This window comes from Danio rerio, chromosome 4 (assembly GCF_052040795.2).
Source record: "Danio rerio strain M-AB ecotype USA chromosome 4, GRCz13ab, whole genome shotgun sequence".
In the NCBI taxonomy this organism is placed as follows: domain Eukaryota; kingdom Metazoa; phylum Chordata; class Actinopteri; order Cypriniformes; family Danionidae; genus Danio; species Danio rerio.
The window spans coordinates 79,994,957-80,019,207 of NC_141024.2; the positions used below are offsets into that span (position 1 = coordinate 79,994,957).

The window sequence follows — 24,251 nt, forward strand, 5'->3', positions numbered from 1 at the left end:
GATTAATAAAGGGACTGAGCTTTAAAGAAAATGAATAAATATATATGAGTAATATCACACGAGGAGCAGTGCGATGTGGCCTTCTATCTGTTTTTGTATTTCTGTTTGTTGTTATGGCCTGTTGTTATTGCAATAAAAAAAATAAATGAATACATTTTTTTTAAAGTGCAATGTGGCTGTATATCAGCAGTGGTGGAAGGCATGTGTAATAGTGTACGCTAGGCACTCGAAAACGATTGTCTCTCTACCTGTTGTTTCAATCCCCTGACAACTTTGCTCATCTTCAGAGCTCCTTCATCTGTCATAGACAGCAAGAGTCTCGAGATGCTCAAAGCCCAGAAAAGGAACCAAAAACTATGTCAAAACATGTGACTTGTGACTTTAGTGGTTAAATTGTAATCAAGTTCCAAGAACATTTTGTGTGCAATAAAATGTGGAAAAAGTTTTTTGTCTCTGTATTCTTTTAATTTGCATTCAGCAGAAGAGGCTCAAACAGGGTTGGAACAAGTAGAGGATGAGTAAATAACAGAATTGTGATTTTTGTGAACTGCCCCTTTATTGCTTCTGTAAGTAAAGGTAAATTAAATATTATTACTGAAGATATTGCTAAACAATGGCAGGAAACGTTGAACACAGATAATAAGAGACAACAATTTATGTGGAAAAAAGGAAACTATATAGGCCTATGAAGATGTAGAAATAGAAAAGAAGAGGTCATAATTATGAGGATGAGATTTGGACTCAGATATTAATATGAAAGTAATGTGTTAGACATATACAAATCATCATAAAGTGGATTAAAAAAGTTAAGAAAATATTTAGATTTAAGGTTTGTGTGTGAGAGAGCAGATATAGTGTAAAGTGAAAACTATGGGAGAAATGTAGCAATAAGTCATGACTGCACCTGGAAGTGGCAAAAAAGCTAAACAAAAAAGACTTTTATTTTGGCGTTGCGTGTGACGTCATCAGGCGGCGCCGCTTCAGCGCTGTAATTTAACAGGAGAAAGGTTTGTTTGAAAACGTTTACACAGATATAAACCGATTAAAAGTTAAGGTTCAAAAGTTTAAGGGTTTTATACAATGCTATATTATGTTCCTGCTTTTGGAAATATTATTTTAACCCTTTATACAACTATTATAGTATTTTTGTAGTACTATTTATTCTCAGTAACCGAAGGCTGTTGTTTGAATTAACAGAGAAGTGTGTAATAAGTGTTTTAATGAAACGTTTCACCAGATTTCTTTTTGTTAATTACTCTCATATAAAGAAAACATTGAAGCAAGTGTTGAATAGAAGTTATTTTGTTTCTGTTCATTGATTTATTAATTTTAAACAGGATTAAGTGTCCAAACGCAGAGAAAAACTCCTGCTGAAGCGACTCTCCACACTGTTATAAAGATGGCGTTTATTAAAGAGGAGAGTGAAGATGTGAAGATTGAAGAAACATTCACAGTCAAACGGGAAGATCTGCTGGAACAAACAGGTTAATTTTCATTCTTAAACACCAACTCAGTCATTTGATCTTCATTCAGATATATTTTAATAATAAGAATACTAAATTAAATCCATCTTGCAGCCCTGAGTGTGCTGCCTTGTTCTCCTAAACGCACATAAGCATTCATTAAAAGACAGGAATGAGGTTTTTTTTATTATTTTTTTTATACTTGTTCTCGTGTTTTTTGTCATTCATTTTATGTATTATTAGTCCCCATTTTCTCTACCTTCTCAAGTTTATTGCTTTTCTTGTTCTCCTGCTGTTGGTAAAGCATCCTTGAGCACTGGCGCTATATAAAATAGACAAAAACAATAAATTAAAAAAGTTTAACTGAGCTGAAAATATTTGACCTACAGTATTCTCATAGAAGATATCTGCTATTACAGTGATAGTGTTGGCTTAGTACTTTCCATTTGCATATGTCACGTTGATCACAATTCCCTTTTTTCATCAACTTCTTTATGGGTGTAATTTTTGTTACTAGTTCTCACAGATAGTTTCTAAGTTAGAATTTTATCATTATTATAATAACTAAATATCAGGGCTATTGAGTTTAACAGGGTTTCTGTGGGGTCTTAAATCCTAAAATCTAAATTTTAGGCCATAAAAAGTCTTTAAATTTTTATTAAAAAAGGCCATTTTAACTCTATCATAATGGTTTAATTATTTTTCTTACAATAACATTTGTTTAAATGTGCTTCATGTATTCACTGCTCAGGACACTGACCTGGAAAGTTTGTTGTGGATAGATTTAGCTTATTATAGTTTTTAAAACTTTTAAAACATTTGTTCATTTTTTTATTTTAAAGAAAGTTTATTTTGGAAAACAGTGTGTGGATACAAGTAAAGCTTGCTTGTTTTTACACAATATTTAAAATATTTTGCTAAGAAATGTGTAAATATTGTATTATTAAATGTTTTAAATGATTATTATTTTTTGATAGGGCAAACAAAAATATTTTTCACCTGGCCCATTTGAAAAATTCTTTAGCCTTTAGCCCTTTATGAGTCTAAAAATTCAATCATAACGATCTTAAAAAAATGTCTTTAAAAGTCTTACATTTTGCTTGGTGAAACCTGAAAGACCCTGGTTAAAAGTATGTCAAAAAATGTTAATTTCTCTTTGTTTGCCAAATTGTGTATTGTGGCAAAAATTGTAAATAAGAGCAATTGCACACTGGATAATTGTTTTCTTTGGTGTCAAATCAGTAAAATTGGTTTTGCCCCATTAAGTTGTTTAAATAATGTTTTATCACAAAAGGATTACTGTATTTGGAAAATGGAGCTCATCAATACTTTTATCAGATCTTAAAACACACAGACATAAAGAATCAGCTTATGCCTCTAAACTTTGATGAGTTTTTTTTCCCCTACAGTGCATGCTGGGAACTATTTATGAATGTTTTATGATTGTCTTAACATGCTCTGCAGCCAAAAAATAAAAAAATCTCTAACCACTGTTGAGATAGATATGCTGATTATTGATGTCTGTGTCTCTAAAGTGATTCAGATGCTCAATGTGTTTTAATATAACACCACAGCTGAGGTCCATTCTCTTGAAAAACACTGAATTTGGTTTCTGATAGGATAAACCATCAATTACACATAATTTGGACAGTAATACATAATCTCTTATTGTTCTTTTCAAGAGTAAGAATCAATACATGGTCAGTCAACCTGATCATATTTGCTCACTATACACTTGTCATGGCAAGCAAAAAAATTGAACATTAAATTTCATCAAAGAGTCCAAGTAAACCAACCACTTTTCTCCACGAAGGTGAAATCAGGGGAAAAAAATAAGTTTTTTTTTTTTTTTTTTGTAAAATGTAAATAACTAAAACAGTTCATTCTGAATAAATCTCATATGGACTTCTGTTTCTCCTTATTAACAGCAGGTGTTCAAAATCAGTGCTCAATCAACACTTAATTAACCCCATCATTGTCTCATTAACTTTATCTCTGCTGCTGAGTAAATTTTTCTCTATTTAGAGAGGGAGCAAATATTCTCTGAACAGAGTAAATTTTACTCTGAGGATTTTGCTGTGAATTAATAAATCGGTTGATGGAAATGTCATGATGTACATAACTTTTGAAATAAAGGCATAAAAACATGCGCATAACTGAGTTGGATAAACTTTTTATTCAATAAAAAAGCTAAACCTACCTAAACTACTCAAGCACTTTTGCTGAACAAATTCCAGTATGAACATTGAAAAAAGGTTTGTTATATGAGATCATATGATATGGCAGCTCGATTATGGGAAAAATTATAATCAAGATTATTTTGGTCATAATTGTAATCACAATTATTCAAAACAATTATCAGTTGAAGTCAAAATTATTCACCCTCCAGTACAATTTTTTTGTATAAAAATCTTTCCCAAATGATGTTTAACAAATTCAGGAATTTTTCACAGTATTTCATATAACATTTTTTTTCTTCTGGAGAAAGGCTTATTTGTTTTATTTCAGCTAGAATAAAAGCAGTTTTTAATATTTTAAAACCTATTTTGAACGTCAATATTATGAGCCCCCTTAAGCAATATATATTTTTGATTGTCTGTAGAAGAAACTACTGTTATACAAGGACTTGCCTTAATACCCTAATTAAGCCTTTGAATGTCACTTTAAGCTGAATGCATGTATCTTGAAAAACATCTAGTAAAATAAAATGTACTGTCATCATAGCAAAGATAAAAGGAATCTGTTATTAGAGATGAGTTATTAAATCTTTTATGTTTAAAAATAGGTTGAAAATAAATCTTAACATTAAACGGAAATTGGTCGGAAAGGGTCGCTAATAATTCAGAAGGGCTAATAATTCTGACTTTAACTGTAAATATGCAGTTATTTTCCTCCTTGTAAATGAGGAAAGGAAAATAAATGTAATAGAATAAAAATATGAAACAAACTTTAAGCATCTTCGCTGTAAGAAAAAAACTTCAGCTACAAAAGTCCTGCAGTCAAGAGCAGTGAGGGATTTTCTCAGGCGGCAGCAGGAATATCGCACGCTGTCACTTTAGGAATAGTGCTGCTCTGATATGGTTTCTCTTTCGCGTGTCTTTTGATTCTCAGCTTGTTTGTTTATTACACAAATGAGGGTTAATATGAATAATCACTAAACACCACGCTCTGACACAAATGTGCATGTATTTGACCATTAAAGCGCTCGCATTAAGATGGCGTTAGATGTGTGTGCTCTGCTCGTCTCTGAGGCTAAGCACGTACACACACAGAAGCATGCGGTCTCGATTGTGCATTTTTAAAATATGAATGATTTGAACGTACATCAATAAATGATGCTCATCCTATGCTGCAAACGTTACATTACAGCACATTCTTTTAGTCATTTTCACGTGGAACTGAGCTTTGCAGAGCAAAAAATGTGTACAACTGGAAAGGGGGCTGTATATGATGCAATAATCATTTATCTCGATTAATGTATTTTCATAATCATAGTAAGCTAAAATCAAAATTGGATTTTTTCATCATATGATGATGAAAATGAGTGTGAATGGACATACTTGATTCATTGGATAGAAACGCTGATTTATTCACATATTGTTTATGCAATATTCCAGTTTTGCAAATAAGTCACACAAAGAAGTCATGTACGAGAATGGCTTGTCCTTCTTTAATGAATAATGAGCTTTAATTCACAGACCTTCGACAGGGACATGTACTGTAACTAGAATAATGGGGTCATTACTAGGGATGTAACGGTATTGTAAATACCGTCATACCGCAATATTAATTTTTTTCGATATTACCGAAGTCGCATGACTCGGTAAAACTATAGGTCTTCTGAGAAAATTTGCTCAGGCGAATGAAGCGAACAGGAGGTAACGAAAACTACAATTGCCATCAGCCCATGCTTGTCCATCATCCCTTGCGGTCTGTTGTTGCTACAGATCCAGTAATGCGGAAATGGAGTGAGCTGCTAGAAGCGGGGATGAAAAGAGCTGGAAAACTCTAAAGCAGGTCGCACACCAGAAGCGCCGCTCGGCGCCGCGACACGGCGCGTACATGACAGATTAAAGTATCGCACACCAGACGCGCACATTCGAATGATATTTAACATGAAACTAATCAGATGGCGCTCTGTGGCGCGGCTGAAAAATGAACTGCGTCCTGAGCCGTCGCCGGGCGCCGCCGACAGCCGCCGACTTGCGGTGCCGGTGTGTGTATCCTGATAGAAACCTATAATTAGAATTCTAAAATACGTGGCGCTGCGCGGCGCGCCGCCGAGCGTCGCTTCTGGTGTGCGACCTGCTTTACACGCACAGTTCAGTCCTGCATCTTCTCCGTGTAAGTTCAGACTTCGCAAGTTTGATCAAGGCTGCAGTCTCTTCTTCTCAGTTTGATATGGAAAAGCAGACTATACCGAGGACACGGGTAAATCTTCAAAGGGAACAGTGTACTTTATAACTTCATTCACATCACCCTGGCTTCGTTGTTTCACTTTCTCAACAATAAAATGTAAACATGATTTAAGGAACTGCCTATTTTCATTTTAATATTAGCAACTTAGACAGCAGAAATGTTGAGGCGCCGTGCTGCATGAGCGTTATCACTGTGTGGATATTTATAACAAAACGGAGCCGATAACAACTGCCTCCTTTCAATTTCAGTGAAAATACGAAACACAGCCTCTCTTTTGCTGAGTATCAGTTTTAAGAATCGATAATGGCCATTTTAAAAGTATAACATACAATAAGTTTATACATTATAGGAAATAAAGGCGATCAGTCAATATACAGAATGTACGTGGTTACATTAATCATTAACCTATCTTTGCGCTCAGCCAAAACACGTTACCTGAGAACAAGTAATAGATTCCAATGCCCAAAGTCAGGGAATATGTCGTTAGATAAAGACAACAAGATAAATGAAATATCCCGTTTAATAAATATAGTGAGATTAGATCCAGCGGGAGATGCTTGATGAGAAGTCCGACTAGCAGAGCTCTCATCTGGGTAGATGGGCTGAGTGTGATTAAATGTTGAATGTGATGAGTTTTCAACAATACTAAATTGAAACTTTATTTTTTTACATGGTTTAATAATTTTTTTTAATTAAAATTGAAGTTCCTGTTTCAAAGCTTACAGATAGATGACTAATTTGTATGTCATTGACACTTTTGGCACTTTTTTGGAGTATTTTCATAAGTTTTGTTTTTTCCTGTAAATGATTCAATAAATACCGTACCGTGACATTCATACCGAGGTATTACCGTACCGCGAAATTCTGATACCGTTACATCCCTAGTCATTACTCATTCTAAAAACTATATTTAGCACTGCTTACATTCTTATTATTCAAATATTTTATATTCAGTCTTCAACTTTTCCACAACACACATATTGAACAACAAATTAACACGGTTCATAGCTACAGACATACTCACACCCCATAAATAAAAATAAATTAAATAAATCAATCAAAATATATAAAACAAATTAGGGATAAACTCTCACTTAGGATATAATAACCCCTGAGCGTTCAATGTAGGATAGGAAAGGCTGCCAAACCTCATAAAAGTTCTTTTTTGTAGAGCCTTAGATGGTGTAATTAAAGTGCTCGAGTTTAAGACGTGATAACACTTGTAATATCTAATGTTTGTTTGATGGCGGGTTTGTTTTATTGCACCTGAGAAGAATCTGGCGTTTGGCCAATAAAGAAGAATAGTCAAGGATTTCTACGTGATTAAATGACAGGTACATTCTTCTGGCACTATACCAAAAATTGAGGTCAAAGGATTAGGATTAATATTTTTATTACATTTAAATGAAAATGATCTAAAAATATTGGTCCGAAATCTATGTAATCTAGGGCATCCGCAGAACATATGACTCAGATCTGCTGGCTCTAAACCACATCTGGGGCAAGATGAATCTGACCCTGGATACATTTTTGCCAGCTTGTTCCCAGATAGGTGAAGCCTATAAAGCACCTTAAACACCATGTCTAATACATACAGAAGATGAGTGTACCAGTTCTATGGCATATTGCCAGGCTGTATCTGATATTTCAAATCCCTGTTAGTCTTCCCATTTTTGCTTTATATGATTTAGGGAATGGGAGGCAGTTCTTTGGATCTCTTCATATAACATGGACATCATACCCCTTTGATATGGGTTTATATTTACCAATTCTTCTATCCAGCATGCTTCTGGTTGGTTCAGTGAAGGAGAGAAGTCTTTTTTTTAACAAAACTACAGACCTCAAGGTACCTAAAAAAATTAGACTGGGTAATCTCAATGTCTGTTCTTAACTGTTGAAATGAGATAAATATGCCATCTTTAACAGGCCCTTAACAAAGTTAACTCCCTTCCTAGACCATCATTGGAATGCTGAATCTATAAGAGAGGGAGGGAATAACGGATTTAACAAAATGGGAGCAGAAGGCAATGCTTGTTTATTATTAAAGTGAGGTCTGAATTGTGACCATTTTCTGAGTGATCCATTAATAACTGGGTTTTTTGTAGAATTTTCTTTACTCACTGGAATCGAAGCACAAAGTAGTGAACATAAAGACACTGGATTAGACGTGTGCTGTTCCATCAGTAGCCAAAGTGGGGCCTCATCATTACAAATGTTGGAAAGCCAGAACAGTGTTTCTATAATCAGTTTGTATATATTGGCCGTCCAATAATAGGATATATGCTGAAGCATGCTAATAGGACTTTTAATTTGCCAGAAACCTGGGTTAAGCTCTTCCGGTAAACTGTATGCCAATGTAAAACACTGTATTTTTAATGGCTATGCCATACATAAATTGTTTCGATGAAGTTTATTTTTATTTTTTTTTTTGCTTGTAGCAAGGATGAACACAAAAATCTTTTAACAGAGGGCTGTTCAAAGCCTAAAAAATACACACATTGTTGAAAACCCTGCGAATCCAGACCTTATCTATTAATGATTAAGCATGGACATTTAAAGGACTAGTTATCCTTGCGCTTATGCGTCCACAACTTTACATTATAGAAAATGTGTGCAGTGTATGTTACCTTATGGAGTCACTCTCTTGGCATTGCATATTGGGGATGCATAAAACCCTGGTATGTGCGATTCTTTCTTATTCAAAAGTCCTGTCCTTAATCCGCTGGTCAGGTAATCAAAATGTCGGCAACTTGATGTTTAACTATGGGTGGGTCGCGGGTAGATAAGATCAATAGCCATAATTACGCAACGCATACTCTCATTTTAAAAATCACGTGACCATCATCTCACAATGTTTAATAATAAACAATCCTATTTTTTATTAAAACAAAAGGGATTTAGCACTGACCAGCCAATTGCAGAGAAACAAGCAACCATTGCGGCAACTGTAGCTAGGACTTTTTCCAAAGCTCAGCTCTTCTTTTTTGCACTTGATTATAATTACTTGATTAAATACAGCACTGAAATTAACTAATAATTAAGGCATAAATGTTTTTGAGCGAAAAAGTCTATTTTTAGGATATCTGTAAATGCAATCAGAGCCAAAGTTGTGTCGCCTAATAATTATATAAATTCTAATAAAATGAAAGCCAAAATAAACAATTCATTGCATTTTTCGTTTGATAAAAATATACAGAAACGAAAAAAACAAAAAACAACGGATATCTAGTTTGTATTATTGTGCTTTAATATAAATAAAAATATGCTTAGTCCATTTAAGCTTAACGGCTATATATGCCGCCAATAGACAAGCCTTTAAAAAAATTATTATTTCACTGTGTACTGGATTATTATTGATATTTTACAATAAAAACTAAATGTAGCATGTCTCCCTGTCATTAAAAACATGCAATTCATAACACACTAGAGCTGTTGGCCTATATGCAGTGTGTAATCTTTCAGGGCGGTGTTGGTTACTGCACACCACCTTATTAAACTCCCATACCTCTGAGGGAGATTATGTTACCCGGTTTTAAAAATAAAAGGCATTTTAAAATAAGAACAAGTAACAAATAAGTCCCGTGGACTTTAGCACCTGTTATCTTACCAGTGCATGTAGAGTGTATAGCGCTCTTGTAGCGCATCTCATGTGCCAGTTGGTGTGAGAAAGAGAGTGCGTGCGTAAAGAGCTCAAAGCCGACATATAACCAAAAGCAAGATCATATTGTTATAAATATTCCATTAACAATACTTATCGAAATATTTATACATTTACATGGTGTTTATTGAGATTGTGTGATCTGTATAGGCTGTCTGATCTATACAGAAGCCAGCCTGATTTCATCCGATCAGCGCGGTTCAAACGAAGATCAGTGGTTTTTACGTGCTTTGGTGGTTTGGCAGGTTTTTACATCCTTCATACATGTTGAGAGATCGAGTTAATCGACTTGATAAGGGAATATGTCTTGACAATCCACAAAGACGTGACTTAGTAAAGCGTGGAGTCATGTAGGATTTTACTTGTTGCATTAGTCTGAAAGTAAATCGCTTCGTCAGGCAGTGGTGGAGTAGAGTATTTGCACCAGCTATTTGATGCATGCCCACAACTTTATGCATTGGGTTAAATTAGGCTGTCCAGTCTTTGTGTTCTGTCCGTCACTACCAGACTTAAAACCCAGACAGACAGTCTGGTAATAGAGAGTGAACCAAATCGCACTGGTGCAATTATAATGCATCTAATGTTTATATATATATATATATATATATATATAATTTAAAAAAATCTCGATTTAATTCAAAATTAAATTGTCTTACAACGTAAATTCGAATTAATCTAAAAAATCGCTTAGCCTTGGGAACAACACTAGCTCGGCATATACCCTATAGTAAAATAAATTTGGCATTGCCAATCCACCCTCTTCCTTCTTTCCAAGAATTCCTTTCTTATGTGAGGAAATTTCTTATCCAAGAGAAATGTAGAAATACAATTATTCAACGCCTTGAAAAATGACTTGAGATTAAAAACAGGCACGGTCTAAAATAGAAACAGAAATCTTGGTAGTATTGTCATTTTAATGGAATTGATCTTCCCAGCCAAAGATAAAGAAAGAGTTGACCACCGCGTCATGTCTCGTTTAGCTTTGTCTGAAGTTGTTTTAAAATTATTATTGAACAAATCCTTATATTTAAATGTCACACTCACTCCCAGATATACCAATGTATCAAGACTTACTGAAAATGGAAAGGATTGAAAGGACATTTACTGTGCTCTATCATTGATGGCAGGGCCGGAGTGGGACTCCTTTTCAGCCCTGGAGTTTCAAGCCTCACACCGGCCCACCTCAGTTCACGACTGACTATATTAAAACAAGGTCATTTCCAATGCAGTTTATAATTACACTATCACATCTTTTTTTGAGAAAACAGCTGCTTTATAGCTTCAAATGTTCAACAACCCTAACAGTATTATATGTCTTAACAATAATAAAAAAATAATAATAACATACTCAGACGAGGATCAAACCCGGATTGGCAGCGTCATAATCTAACGTGCTATCCACTGTACCACAACAGTTGTATGTTGTAGAGTGACTCATCTGAGTTATATCATCATTAACCTGCAGGCTGGTTATATATATATAAAGAGCAGAGCTGTGGTAAAATAATGAAAAAGAAGACTGTGATCAAGTAAATAAATAAATTAATTTAAAAAGTGTGGCTGCTAAAAGCAACAGATTCTGGAGCTAGGGACACCGGCCCTCGCGGCCAAAAACGAACCGGCCATCCGGGAATTCTCCCGGTCCTCCCGATTAGCCAATCCGGGCCTGATTGATAGGGAAAAGGAGACACTTTGCTAGATTGACTTTATCCGGAAACATTTCCAAATTCTGAAATGATTGTAAAAGCTTTTGGAATACAAGTATCTGGACTTGACAGAAAAAGATGATGATCATCTGCATATAGCAGGAGCTTATGTTCTTGTCCCTCTCTGAAAATTCATTGCAAGCCATCTGAGTTCCTTAATACAGTTGCAAGAGGTTCGATGGCAATGTCAAAGAGCAGAGGGGACAGAGGGCAGCCCTGTCTCATTCCCCTAGAGAGTGGAAAGCATTTAGAAATTATGTTATTTGTTTGAATGGATGCTTGGGGCCTGGAATATAACATTTTAACCCAGGAACAGAATCCAGGGCCAAAGCCAGATTTTTTTAGCGTTGTAAATGAATAGATATACTCTATTCTTTTAAATGCCTTATGGACATATAAAGAAAATGTTGTTATTTTTAGTTATTGGTATTATTTTTAGGTGAATAAATAATATTTAATAAGTGACAAAGGTTGTAAGATAATTGTCTCCCAACTATAAAACCAGTTTGATCTTACAGATTTTTCTTTCTCATGACAATTTTACTTTCTCATGACAATCTAATTGCCAGCACTTCAGCCATGATCGCAGCAGAGTTAGCTGATCAAACGATAAGATAAGGGGAGTGAATCCGAGAAGAGATTCAGCACTACCTTGCACAACAGGGGTGTAAGCTTGGCAAAGAAACTTCTCATAAAACTCGACTGGGAAGCCATCAGGGCCTGGTGCTTTTCCGGTATTCAATTTTTTGATTGCATTTTTGATTTCAGACGTTGTTATAGTTCCTTTAATGCCAACTTATCTGAATTGTTGAGGGATGGTAATTCTGAATAATTAAAAAAGCTCTTAATTTGTTCAGTTTCGTTTACCTCAGATAACTGCAAAGAGTTTCATAGAAGCTTTTAAATTGATCATCAATTCCCTGTTGATCAGTAATAATACTGCATAATCCTTACTAACTGCTGCTATGAAACCAGCTGCTGAGGATTGTTTCAGTTGGTAACACAATAACCTGCCAGCTCATTTCCCATGTTCATAATGAATCTAGCATGATTTTACGTGGAGATCCTCTGCATTTTTATCTGTTAAGGAGTCATATTCTGCTAGCAGAATAAGTCTTTCTAATGGAGCTTTTCGGAAGGTGATGTTTAGGGGAGCTGATCGATTGTATTAATTTTATTCATAATCTCTGTAAACTGTTTTGACTTTCTTTTATTTGCACTAGCTTAAAATGAAATAATCTGTCCTCTTATATATGCTTTGAGTACCTCATAGGATGCGATAACTTATCTCTGGGGATTTATTTGTCTCAAAGAAGAAATCAATTTGAGGATCAATAAATTTTACAAAATTGTTGTCTGCCAAGAGTCTCGAGTTAAACCGCCATGTACGTTGGGGGATTACAGTGCCTGGAAAACAGCTTTAGTGAGACTGAACAATGGTCTAAATTAACAATACTACCATAATCTACTTCTGACATTAGGGGAAGTAACTGTTTGTCCAGGAGAAAATGGTCAATCCTGGAATAAGTTTGGTGCACTGGTAAAAAGAAGGAAATTTGCTTGGAAGATTAATATTTAAATCTCCAGGGCCCGGTTTTTCAAAAGTAATCCACTAGGATTTTGGATAAGGGATTGGATCAAATCTTGAAAATGGGTTTTTCAAAAGAAAAAAACGGATTACCTGATCGGATTAGATCACGTAATCTAATCTTGGTTTTGATCTGGATCAAACCTTTACTTTGGGTTTTTCAGACCTTTTTTGTAGGATTTGGATCACTTTGATCCAAAAACCTGGATTAAACTGATCCCATTAGAAGGGTGGATTTAGTGTGGATTTTATGCCCAAAATGTAATGAAAACTTTAAAAATGTATTAAATAATACTAATTTTGGATCATGCAGTATCTTACGAGATATACTATTTATTCATAAGGTTTTAATTTTATTTTTTCATCTGTCAGGCTATAGTGATTATTGGCTTTATCATATAGGCTATCAGTATAGGCCTACAGCAAACAGCTGTCAAAATTGACCAGAAACAATACACTTTATTCTGTCACTAATTGATATATATATATATATATATATATATATATATATATATATATATATATATATATATATATATATATATATATATATACACACACATTACAATGGAAAATATTTTTGTTTTTAGAATATTTATTAGTGATGCATGCAATGACTACCGAATAACAAAAAAATGCAAAGAATGGCAATCGCTGATTTTTTTAAATCACTTTCAACAATTGCAAAAAGAGACTGAAAGGGCAGAAGCACAGCTTCGTCTGGCAGAGAAACAACTGACTCTAACCAAACTGCAGCAAACCAAGGCCAATGACTTGAGATTCACCTCCTAAAGGCTACGCTCAGACAAGCTACTCTCTCCATATCAGATGAGGAAGTCTGAAATTATTGTGGAGTTTTTAACATTAAGTCTTTTTTTGATTTACATCTATATTTGAAACTTATTATAAATATCCTCAATGTACAGTGTTGTAGGTCTCAGATGAGTGAACTGCTGAAATAGGATGGGGTGGGGTTTTTCTTATTTTTATTATTTATTATTATTATTATTTTAATAATTATTAAATTATTTTTAGTTTTCATTTCAAATAAAAATAAAGTTATATTGGCCCCACGCTGGCTATTCTATTTGTCGCTCTTTACATATCTATAGTTCTACATTGTGATGTCCTATCCTGTTTGAGCACTGGTTATCCAGATTTAGTGATCCTGAAAAGTTCCTATCCGGATCAGATCGATCCAATCCGATGTTGTTTTGAAAAACTGGCTCAAAAAGTAAGCTGGATTACGTGATTAAGGATCACAAAAACAGAATTACTAAATCCGGATAAATTTTATCCAGATTAAACGTTTTGAAAAACCGACCCAAGAGTCACATACAAAATATGCCTGAAGGAAGGAGTTGATAAATTGTGCTTGCCAACATTATGTATTACTCGAAGAGCTAGAGCGGTCCAAAATAGGGTGCAAAACACAATTTAAATTCGCCTCCTAAAATTAAATTGTGTGTAAAGACTAGGCAAAATTGAAAATAAAATCACTGAAAAATTTTACATTGTCCCAATTAGGAGCATACACATTGGCCAGGACCACAGACATGTTAAAAGTTTAGATTATATATTTGCCATTTTTATCCAACACATTTGACTCCATAACAAACTACTTTCTTATGTGTGAGTACAGCAACATCCCTACTTTTACTATTGAAGTTAGAATAATATATCTTTGTGTATAGCCTCCTCTATTAAGTTTAGAATAGTCTTTTTTCAACAGATGTGTCTACTGTAAATATACAATATCAAATTTTAACTAATTAAGATATGCAAACACCTTGTTTCATTTCACTGGGTGATTTAGCCCCTGCACATTCCAACTGGTAAAGTTTGTCTTTACTCCATCCATTTTATGGAGGGCTGTCGAAAACATTTATCAGGAGTATCCGAAAGGTCTGTGGGTTTTGTATGTAGGGGGATGTGTGGGGGAGAGAAAGGAGAGGGAAAAAGAAGAAAAAAAGGGCTGATTGTAAATACACTTATAAACACGAAACAAGACAATATTGAAACCTTGCGTGTAAACTTGCACACACTTCCAGCTACTCCCACTCTTAACTAGCTTACCATGTGGGACCTCACATTCAAAACAATTTGCACAGTTCTTGATGTTTTACTACAAAGCTACCCTATTATTGACTAAATATACTTAAGAACTAGAAATAACAACAATAAACATGCAATAGTGGTAATTTAAAAGTTAACCGTAGAGTGACATTAACATTTGTATTGTCTTTGACAGCCCAGTGTACTGGCGTGATTGCCTTCATTTCAATAGCTTTCTTCAAAATATTCTCTTTTTTGGAAAAGTAGTGGCATTTAATTACGAAGGTGCGTGGCGGTTCCTTGTCGTCCACTGGTTTGCTGCGTAGAGTGCGGTGTGCCCGGTCCAGAAGTAAAGTCTTCTCCAGGTTCAGGGTATCTTTCAGGAAGCCGCCTACAAATTCCGTCACGCGTCTGCTGTGTTTCCATCTTTCTTTAACTCCCGTAATGTGGAGATTTGAGCGGCGAGACCTTTGCTTAAGATCTTCAATTCAGTCCCTCTGCAGAGCCAGCTCCTTTTACACGATACTAAACTCTTTTTTCAGGGTAGTAAGAGAGTCGGAGTATCCACCCAACACAGACTCCAGACCAGTCACTCGCTCTTCCGCTGCTTCCACTCTGGCGTTAATGTGCTCCACAGCATTGTATAACTCTGCCCGAAGCTGGTCAGTTTAATTCCAAAGTTCATTTGACTGTGCAATGGCCTTTTCTTCAATTTAAGCAATCAAATCGCCCTTTAGTGAATCAATAGCTTGACGGACCGCGCCGTTATCACTCGCCGGAGCTTTCTTAAGCCTGGTTTATACTTCTGCGTCAGGAGACCGGCGTAACCCACGGCGCATGCAACGCGCGTAGCTGTGCATTTATACTTCTGCGCGCTGTCTCTGTTAGTCTGCATTAACACTTCCGAAACACTAGTTGGCAGTGAGGTGTAAATGTTTCTCTGTGTCGAGTTTCTTCTCTGCTTTTTTGCGTTTCCTGAACACTTCCGGGATGTAAAAGTGGCTCAAACTCGCTCATTTTGAGGCAGGAACCGGCGGACGTGCAACAACTTTAACTATGAGGTAAACACAAAACAAAACTTTCCATCCGGAGCTCCTTCACAGGACTCCACAGCTTGTAAACAATCGCTTGCGCCATTCGCGCGGCTCTCGGTCCCGCCCAGACTCGTCAACGCTACCAAGCCGACCAATCACAGAGCTTACGCTACGCGTCGTTGCGACGTGTAGTTACATTTGTTGAGAGGTGCACGTCAGTGACGGCCACGGCGAAGGGCTATGCGTCAGCGCCGTAGCATACGCCGGCGTTTGACGCAGAAGTATAAATCAGCCTTTAGATACAGCTTGCTCTTCAGGGTTAGCATTAGCATAAAGGCTAGTAGCGGATTTAGCCTCCCTACAGTTGCTTCGGTTTACGCTCAGAACAGCTAGACTCCGACACTTATAAACACTTATTTTCCAGTATAGGTAGGTTTAAGGTAATAGTATTTAGGATGAAAGCAATATAAAACGAAATTAAGTTTCACATGAGGACCTCAGCAGTTTGCGTCTTTACATGGCGCAGCTCTAACTGGAAGTCCAAAACAAACAATATAACAACAATCACAATGAAAAACAAAACACTTAGCACTTATAACTCAAATGAAAGTGAAAGGAAAAAACGCAAATGATTCAGGCCAGCAGATTTGTCACATTTGAAAATGGGGAAAAAATAATGAATAATATTAGTACAAGGAAAAACAAACAAGAGAAATAAAATGAGAATTTGGGGAAAGAAAAAAAAACCTTTTGCTTCTAACCCATGAAGTTAAGGGGACAATGGAAATGCGAGGGGAATGGTGAATGTGGAGGTTTGGATGTGAAGGTTAAGGGCGTCTACGACCCCAGCCGCTGAGTAGGCTACTGACTTCATGCCAGTGAGATGAATCGGTAAGAAGATTTTGTTCCAGACACACTGCTCTGAACTCTTTGGTGATGCACTCATTCACAGACATCACAAGCTCTTCAGTAACAAGACACAGTGTTTCTCACACCCAGTCGTTAAGTTTTTCACTGCTCGTCTCAACCCGGTTTCTCTACTCGTTTCCCCGCACTGCAACATTTCAGTTAACTTCTCTTTATTACGCACACCACATAATGCTGTTCTCTTTAACTCTCCTCCTCTTCCTTTATTCTCTGACCCATTTCCTCTTTGCCATCCCATGGGTGGAGACCAATTAAACAATGTTGACTGTCGTCAAAGAAAACACCAACAATCATAAATGCATGATTATATGCTGTCATGGCTTTGCAATCCTTAAAATTTTGTTATAATCGAGGCCAATGGAAAAAAAACAGCCATGAATATAAAGAAAAGGGAGTAAATTTGCCCAGAGTGTGGTGATTTTTTTTTATATTTCAAAGTATTTTCCCAGAAAATGTCAAAATAAGATGTCTCCAAATATCAGTCCGTTTGCTGAAACTCAGAGAAAGTTTTGGCCAAATTAAGCCTCAAAATCACCCCAGAATGGATGAAAATAACCCAACAGCACACAAGGGGAAAAGTGCACATTCCAGCCTTTATGCAGATGCTGTACAGATATGTCTCATGTCTGCGAGGCAAATATTCAGCTGTTTGGTCAGCTGTTACCCCAGAACGTTTTTTCTGATGCATTAACCAGTCAGGCACAGAATTAACAAGTATTCTCTGTCTGCTTAACACATTAAAAAAAAAAACATTTTGTTGTAATTGTAAATATTTACGAATAAAAATAGGCCATTTACAGCTTTCAAATCTGTCTAATTAACATGACCGAAATGACTTTTATGATTAATTATGTCAGGAAGTCTGAAAACTGTTTCTATTTACTATAACTTCTATGTTAAGTGGCTTTGACATAATTTACATAGTAAAAGCACTAGATAAATAAAGATGAATTGAATTGATTCTGCTGAAATGTGTACATGTTAATGGACCAAGCAAAATATGATTTGATTTATTCCAAATTTAATGTGCATCAAAATTACAGTGTGTGTAGCCAATGTTTCCAGTGTCTTTTCACTTTTCAGCTTTTGATGAGAATTTTAAGACTTAATGTGTGAGGGAGCCGTAGGTGAAGACATGGAGGCGGATTGAATCCAAAAGCTGGAGGTTTATTAAACAAACAACTAGCATCAAACAAAGGCAGAATCGTGATCATGAACCAGGCAACAACAAGCAAACAAAAAGGCAGTCCGAAAAGGCAAACAAGGCAGAGTCCAAAATCCAAAAACAGTGGTCAAAAAGAGCAGGCAAAAAGGTCATAACACAATGGCAGAAATAGCAGTAGGAAAACGCTTAGTAGGCAGTGAAACTGGCAATACTTCGCAATGAACACACAAAAGCAGTAGCTGCGTCCCAAATCGCATACTTATGCACTATTCTACGCCATTTTGTAGTATAAATAGTGTAAGTAGTGTGTTCACACTGAAAAGTCTAAAAATAATAAGTGCACTTTAATTACCCGGATGATGCACTCCTTCAGCCGATAAAACGAAGTGTGTAATGATGGACACTTCACACACTCAACTACCGCAGGTTTGCTTACGTAGCGGAAGGGGCGGAGCTATCGGGCACACATGTTGAATAACTTTATTTATTTTGGATGGTGAAAGCAAAGTGTGATTATAATGTGATTATATAGTGATTATAGCGCCTCCCGATGGTGAATGCGGTCATACTCACGGCAGGTATTATCTGATAACTCGGTCGTTTATTTCACTGATTTGGTGACCGTCAAACGTCATTAGAGAAACGGTTTGAATTTGCGCTTAGTAAAACAACATTAGTGTGCCATTTGGGACGCCACTACATACATATACTATCCTGTTGAGTGTGTAATAGCATAAGTACATAGTGCATGAGTGCATAGTGTATAGTGTGCCATTTGGGACGCAGCTAGTGTGCTTAAATATGGTGGCTACCAGGAAGTACCACAGAGGAAGTACCCAGTCAATATTCGGGAGAGAGCTCCCTCTGGTGGGCGGATGAATGGTAAGCTGCCATATTCGTTACAGAATCCCCCCCTCTATGAACACCTCCTGGTGTTCTTCTCATAGGTCTACCCCTTGGACGTGGTGCAGGGCGATCTGAATGTCGCTGGTGAAAAGGCAGGGAAATGACAACGTTTTTGTTAGGCAATTGTTAATACAGTAAGTTGACCACTGAGTGAGTTCACCATGGTTCCATGAAATGATAGGATCATGAACGGCCAACCAAGGATGGCCCAATATCATTTGGTACTTGCATGAAGGGACTACATAGAAGGTGATGGCTTCTTTGTGAAATAGTCCAATTTGGAGAGACACTGGTGCAGTGGTAGCAGTAATTCCAGAACCAATAGGGCTATTGTCTATTGTGGTTATGTTGATTACTGGGACACAGGGAGTTGTAGGAATCTTGAGTTTGTCCGTGAGTTCTTGATTGATGATGTTAACCACTGATCCAGAGTCTACTAATGCTGAAATACATTGAACAGCAGTATCAAATTCAATTCTGCATTCCAAAAGAAAATTTTGGCGATGGGAAATTTTAATGGTACTCACATGATATTGTGGAGCATGGCTCTTCTTGGTCTTGAGAGGGCATGCAGCATTTTGGTGATTTTCACCTCCACAATAGTAGCATAGATTCTCCCGCTGCCATCGTTCTCTCTCGTTGGAGGAGATGCGGGTAGAGGCAATCTGCATGGGTTCTGGGGCATCATGACTTGTCATGGCAGGTTCAGATTTGATTTGTAAAACCCGGCGTGAGCGTAGAGTGTTGCGCATAAGATTGTCTATTTTAATGGCTAAAGTGATAAGCTCATTAAAAGACAGATCAACTGCTTTGCATGCTAATTCAGCTTGTAATTGTGCATTCAGTCCTCGTTTAAATACAGCCTTGAGAGCCACATCATTCCAACCGCTTTGTGCAGCTAGTGTTCGAAAGTCAATAGCATAATCTGCAGCAGTGCGGTTTCCCTGTTTGAGATCTAGTAATTGTTCAGAAATGTCTTGTCCTCCTTCAGGATAACCAAAAACTTCATTGAGTTGAGAAATAAAATGGTTAAACGAAGACTGTACATGTAAATCACTCTCCCAAACAGCTGAGGCCCAGTCTAAAGCTCGTCCGGTTAATAAGGACATCATTACAGCACATTTCTTAGTATCATGAGTATAGGTTTCAGGCTGACTAGTAAAAAAGACTTTACATTGACGAATGAAGCCACGACAAAGTTCTGGCGAACCATCAAATTTATCAGGTAATGCTAGTCTTACCGGTGAGCTTTGAGGAGCAGGGAGAGAATGGATGAACTGTGTGAGACGGTCGTTGGCCTCCTTTAGATGCATCAACTGTTCCTGATACCCAGATAGCATTTCGCTTTTATAATTGAAAGCTGCTTGTAAATTAGAAACCTCCGCTGGATTGATGTTAGGCGAAGTATTCTGTGAGGGAGCCGTAGGTGAAGACATGGAGGCGGATTGAATCCAAAAGCTGGAGGTTTATTAAACAAACAACTAGCATCAAACAAAGGCAGAATCGTGATCATGAACCAGGCAACAACAAGCAAACAAAAAGGCAGTCCTAAAAGGCAAACAAGGCAGAGTCCAAAATCCAAAAACAGTGGTCAAAAAGAGCAGGCAAAAAGGTCATAACACAATGGCAGAAATAGCAGTAGGAAACCGCTTAGTAGGCAGTGAAACTGGCAATACTTCGCAATGAACACACAAAAGCAGTGTGCTTAAATATGGTGGCTACCAGGAAGTACCCAGTCAATATTCGGGAGAGAGCTCCCTCTGGTGGGCGGATGAATGGTAAGCTGCCATATTCGTTACATAATGAAAACTAATGTTTTATTTATTTATTTCAGACCTAATTAAAGAGAATGAGGAGAGTAAAGAGAAGGAACATCTTGTCAAAATTGAGGAAAAAACTCATTTACAGACTGATGGTATTTTAAAAAGGAGAGACAAGAATCATTTTACCTGCACTCAGTGTGGGAAGAGTTTCACCCAATCATCATCCCTTAATCAACACACGAGGATCCACACTGGAGAGAAACCATTCACATGCACTGATTGTGGGAAGAGATTCAGCAGATCATGGCACCTTAATCAACACACAAGGATCCACACTGGAGAGAAACCATTCACATGCACTGATTGTGGGAAGAGTTTCAGCAGATCATGGCAGCTTAATCAACACATGATGATCCACACTGGTGAGAAACCATTCACATGCATTCAGTGTGGGAAGAGTTTCTGCCGATCATCGTCCCTTAATCTACACATGAGGATCCACACTGGAGAGAAACCATTCACATGCACTCAGTGTGGGAAGAGTTTCAGCCAATCATCAAACCTTAATAAACACATGAAGACCCACACTGGTGTGAAACCATTTACATGCACTCAGTGTGGGAAGAGTTTCAGCCAATCATCAGACCTTAAACAACACATGATGATCCACACTGGAGAGAAACCATTTACATGCACTCAGTGTGGGAAGAGTTTCAGCCGCTCATCACACCTAAATGAACACACAATGATCCACATCAGAGAGAAACCATTCACATGCACTCAGTGTGGGAAGCGTTTCAGCCTATCATCATCCCTTAATAAACACACGAGGATTCACACTGGAGAGAAACCATTCACATGCACTCAGTGTAGGAAGAGTTTCAGCCAATCATCAAACCTTAAAAAACACATGAGGATCCACACTGGAGAGAAACCATTTAGATGCACTCAGTGTGGGAAGAGTTTCAGCCAATCATCACACCTTAATAAACACATGATGAGCCACACTATTCAGAGTAACCATTCACTTGCACTTAAGCCGCGGTAACACTGGACTTTTCTCCCCATAGACATCCATTCACAGCAAATTCATTGGTGTTAAATTTCAAGTGTTGTGGTAATTCAGAGTAAAGTGTTAAAATTTTAGAGTTAGATAAAGGTAAAATAACCCTCTCAGCTTTAGAAGCTGATTTGCCTCCTTGTCATACAGAGTAACATGTATCTATCTTGTATTTAGGTAGATAAACCCTTGTATTTGATAAACTAATCAGAGTGTCTGATCTCGCCCTACACCCTCATTCACCTGGCCCTTAAATTAGTCTATTAGTTTAGTCCACTAAGTTTAAGCAAAACCGCAGGTTTGCTTACGTAGTGGAAGGGGCGGAGTTATCGGACGCACATGTTGAATAACTTTATTTATTTTGGATGATGAAAGCAAAATTCTCCTACGAGAGTGATTATAGTGCCTCCCGAATGTTACGGCAGGTATAATTTGATAGTTCGGTTGTTTATTTCACTGATTTGGCAAGCGTCAAACATCATCAGGGAAACGGTTTGAATTTCCATTTAGTAAAAAAAACATTAGTGTGCCATTTGGGATAACACTACATACATATACTATCCTGTTGAGTGTGTAAGTGCATAGTGCATGAGTGTACAGCGTGCCTTTGGCATGCAGCTACAGACATCAAGAATCAGGATATGAACCTCAACCGTGGTTGCTAAAAAGAAAAAAAGCTGCATAGTTCATGCCGCAATGCATGCTGGGTGCCAGCATAGTACAAAGCTCCCAGCATGCATTGCAGCATAAATAAATTATGCAGCTTTATGTTATTACAATAGGAGACAGATCTTTTAGCTCTATGGCTCCAAGGCTATGGAACTCACTTCCAGTAGATCTTAGGAGCAGTGATAGTCTTCACAATTTTAAATAAAGTCTAAAGAATTATCTTTTTAAGCAGGCTTTTACTTAACATTTTTTATCATGTTTTTATTATGTTCTTTTATATTTGCTATTGCGTTTTAACTTGTTTGGTCAATGATTGTTTTTAGTAATGTTTATTTTTTTTGTTTGACTACTGATGCTTATTGTAAGGCAACCTTGGGTGTCTAGAAAGGCGCCATCTACAAATAAAATTAATTATTATTACAATCTCTTTCTTTTCCTTTATTTTGTGTTGTTTTTGGAAGGTAATGTTTCAGTAGTGTTTGGTTTTATTCTGGGTTGTTTTTTTTGATTGATTTTTATTTATCTTTTATCACATTCTCATTGTGAATGGTGTTTTTAAACCTGTTAATAAGTCATTAATTGTTGGAGCTTCAACGGTTTAAATTATGTATATTATGTATGACTTACACATAATTAATATGATACTGAATTGGAAAACAAGCAGGAGAAGATGGCTTTGATATCATAAATAATCTCTTCAGACTGACATATTATTTTTCTTTTGGCTTTCTATGCTACATGTATAACTAGTATGATTAACACTAAAGTCTATAGCAGCTAAAATAAAATATATTTTATAGCAAGAAGTTGAAGAGCCTGACTAAAGTAGACTCTGTCTTCCATCATGGTGACTTCAAATGAACAACAGAAATTTCATTAAGAGCTTTTGTTCACATGACAGAAATCAAGTCAAAGGTCAGTAATAGGTGAAGCTCCATGATAAGTTGTATAATGTGATGAGTTGTTTTAAAGATGTTGAAAAATAACATTTTTTATTGTGTAATTAGTTTTATTTTTATTGATCATTAGTTTATTTGGAGTTCTTTTTTTCTCTGTTGATTTCATCTTTGGTTTTGGCTGTAATTTGTGTTTTTCTTTCCAGTGATTCCGCTGTTAACAGTTGTTCATCAATAATTCTCAATCCTCCTTTAATTAGACACTTAATTGTCTCATTAACTTCATTACTGAGTGTTCAGCCCTCTGTAGTGAGGACACTAGTGAGGATTCTGCTCTGGGATTTAAGGCTTAAGTGTGTTTGAATGAAAAATACAGACTATGGGATTTGTTTTTAACAGAAATATTCTGGAAACTGAATTTACGAATGTAAAATGTTGAAAACAGCAGATTACTGGCAACCACAGCTGCTAGTATTTTGACATACATTTAACAGATATTTTACACAATAATTTTGCTAATTAACACTCTGAGTGTTAAAAATTTTAACACTTTCAAAAGTGTTATTTTAACACTTTTATAGTGATTTCCCATATAAACATTGAGAGAGTGTTAATTTTAACTCTAATGTAGTTAAATCTACCAAATCTAAAATTTGCAGTGTGAGTTCGATAAAAAAAATACAGACTGTGGAATGTTTTTTTAACAGAAGAATTCTGTAAAATGAATTTATGAATGTTAAAAACAGCAGATTACTGCCAACCACAACTGCTGGTATTTTTGCGTAAAATCAAAAAATGAAAAAAAAAAAAAAAAAAACAGCAAAACGTTTTTTGTGTTCTAAGTCCAAGATGAACTGAGAGTATTTGATGTTATAATGCATTTTCTTTTGTTTAAAGGTAACTGTAGTTACTAATGCAGTCAAAATCTGTTTGCTAGTTGCA

General features: G+C 36.4%; 2 protein-coding genes and 1 long non-coding RNA gene across 5 annotated transcripts in view; all 3 read left to right on the top strand.

The window, feature by feature from the left end:
* Window positions 1-24,251, top strand: part of LOC148682998 (uncharacterized) — a 256,238-nt gene that overhangs the window by 129,936 nt on the left and 102,051 nt on the right. The gene's annotated exons all lie outside the window — the stretch shown is intronic.
* Window positions 1-24,251, top strand: part of LOC137491110 (uncharacterized) — a 118,457-nt gene that overhangs the window by 38,107 nt on the left and 56,099 nt on the right. The window lies entirely within an intron of this gene.
* LOC137491103 (uncharacterized) lies at window positions 968-22,836 on the top strand. Of its 2 annotated transcripts, XR_015483414.2 has the most exons (4): window positions 968-1,007; window positions 1,338-1,484; window positions 20,756-22,434; window positions 22,478-22,836. XR_015483414.2 is itself a non-coding variant. In XM_087249145.2 (3 exons), exons 2-3 carry the CDS (start codon window positions 1,400-1,402, stop codon window positions 21,730-21,732), a joined length of 1,062 nt encoding a protein of 353 aa, XP_087105271.1. In that variant the 5' UTR covers window positions 968-1,007; window positions 1,338-1,399; the 3' UTR covers window positions 21,733-22,836. The 2 variants fall into 2 exon arrangements, 1 of the variants encoding a protein (XP_087105271.1); XM_087249145.2 differs by having other exon boundaries at window positions 20,756-22,836.

Excerpts from the sequence above, each read along its gene's own strand:
- LOC137491103 (XM_087249145.2), top strand. The coding sequence starts at position 1,400 with ATGGCGTTTATTAAAGAGGAGAGTGAAGATGTGAAGATTGAAGAAACA. Across the intron at positions 1,485-20,755 it reads AGATCTGCTGGAACAAACAG|ACCTAATTAAAGAGAATGAG; the intron begins GTTAATTTTCAT and ends TATTTATTTCAG.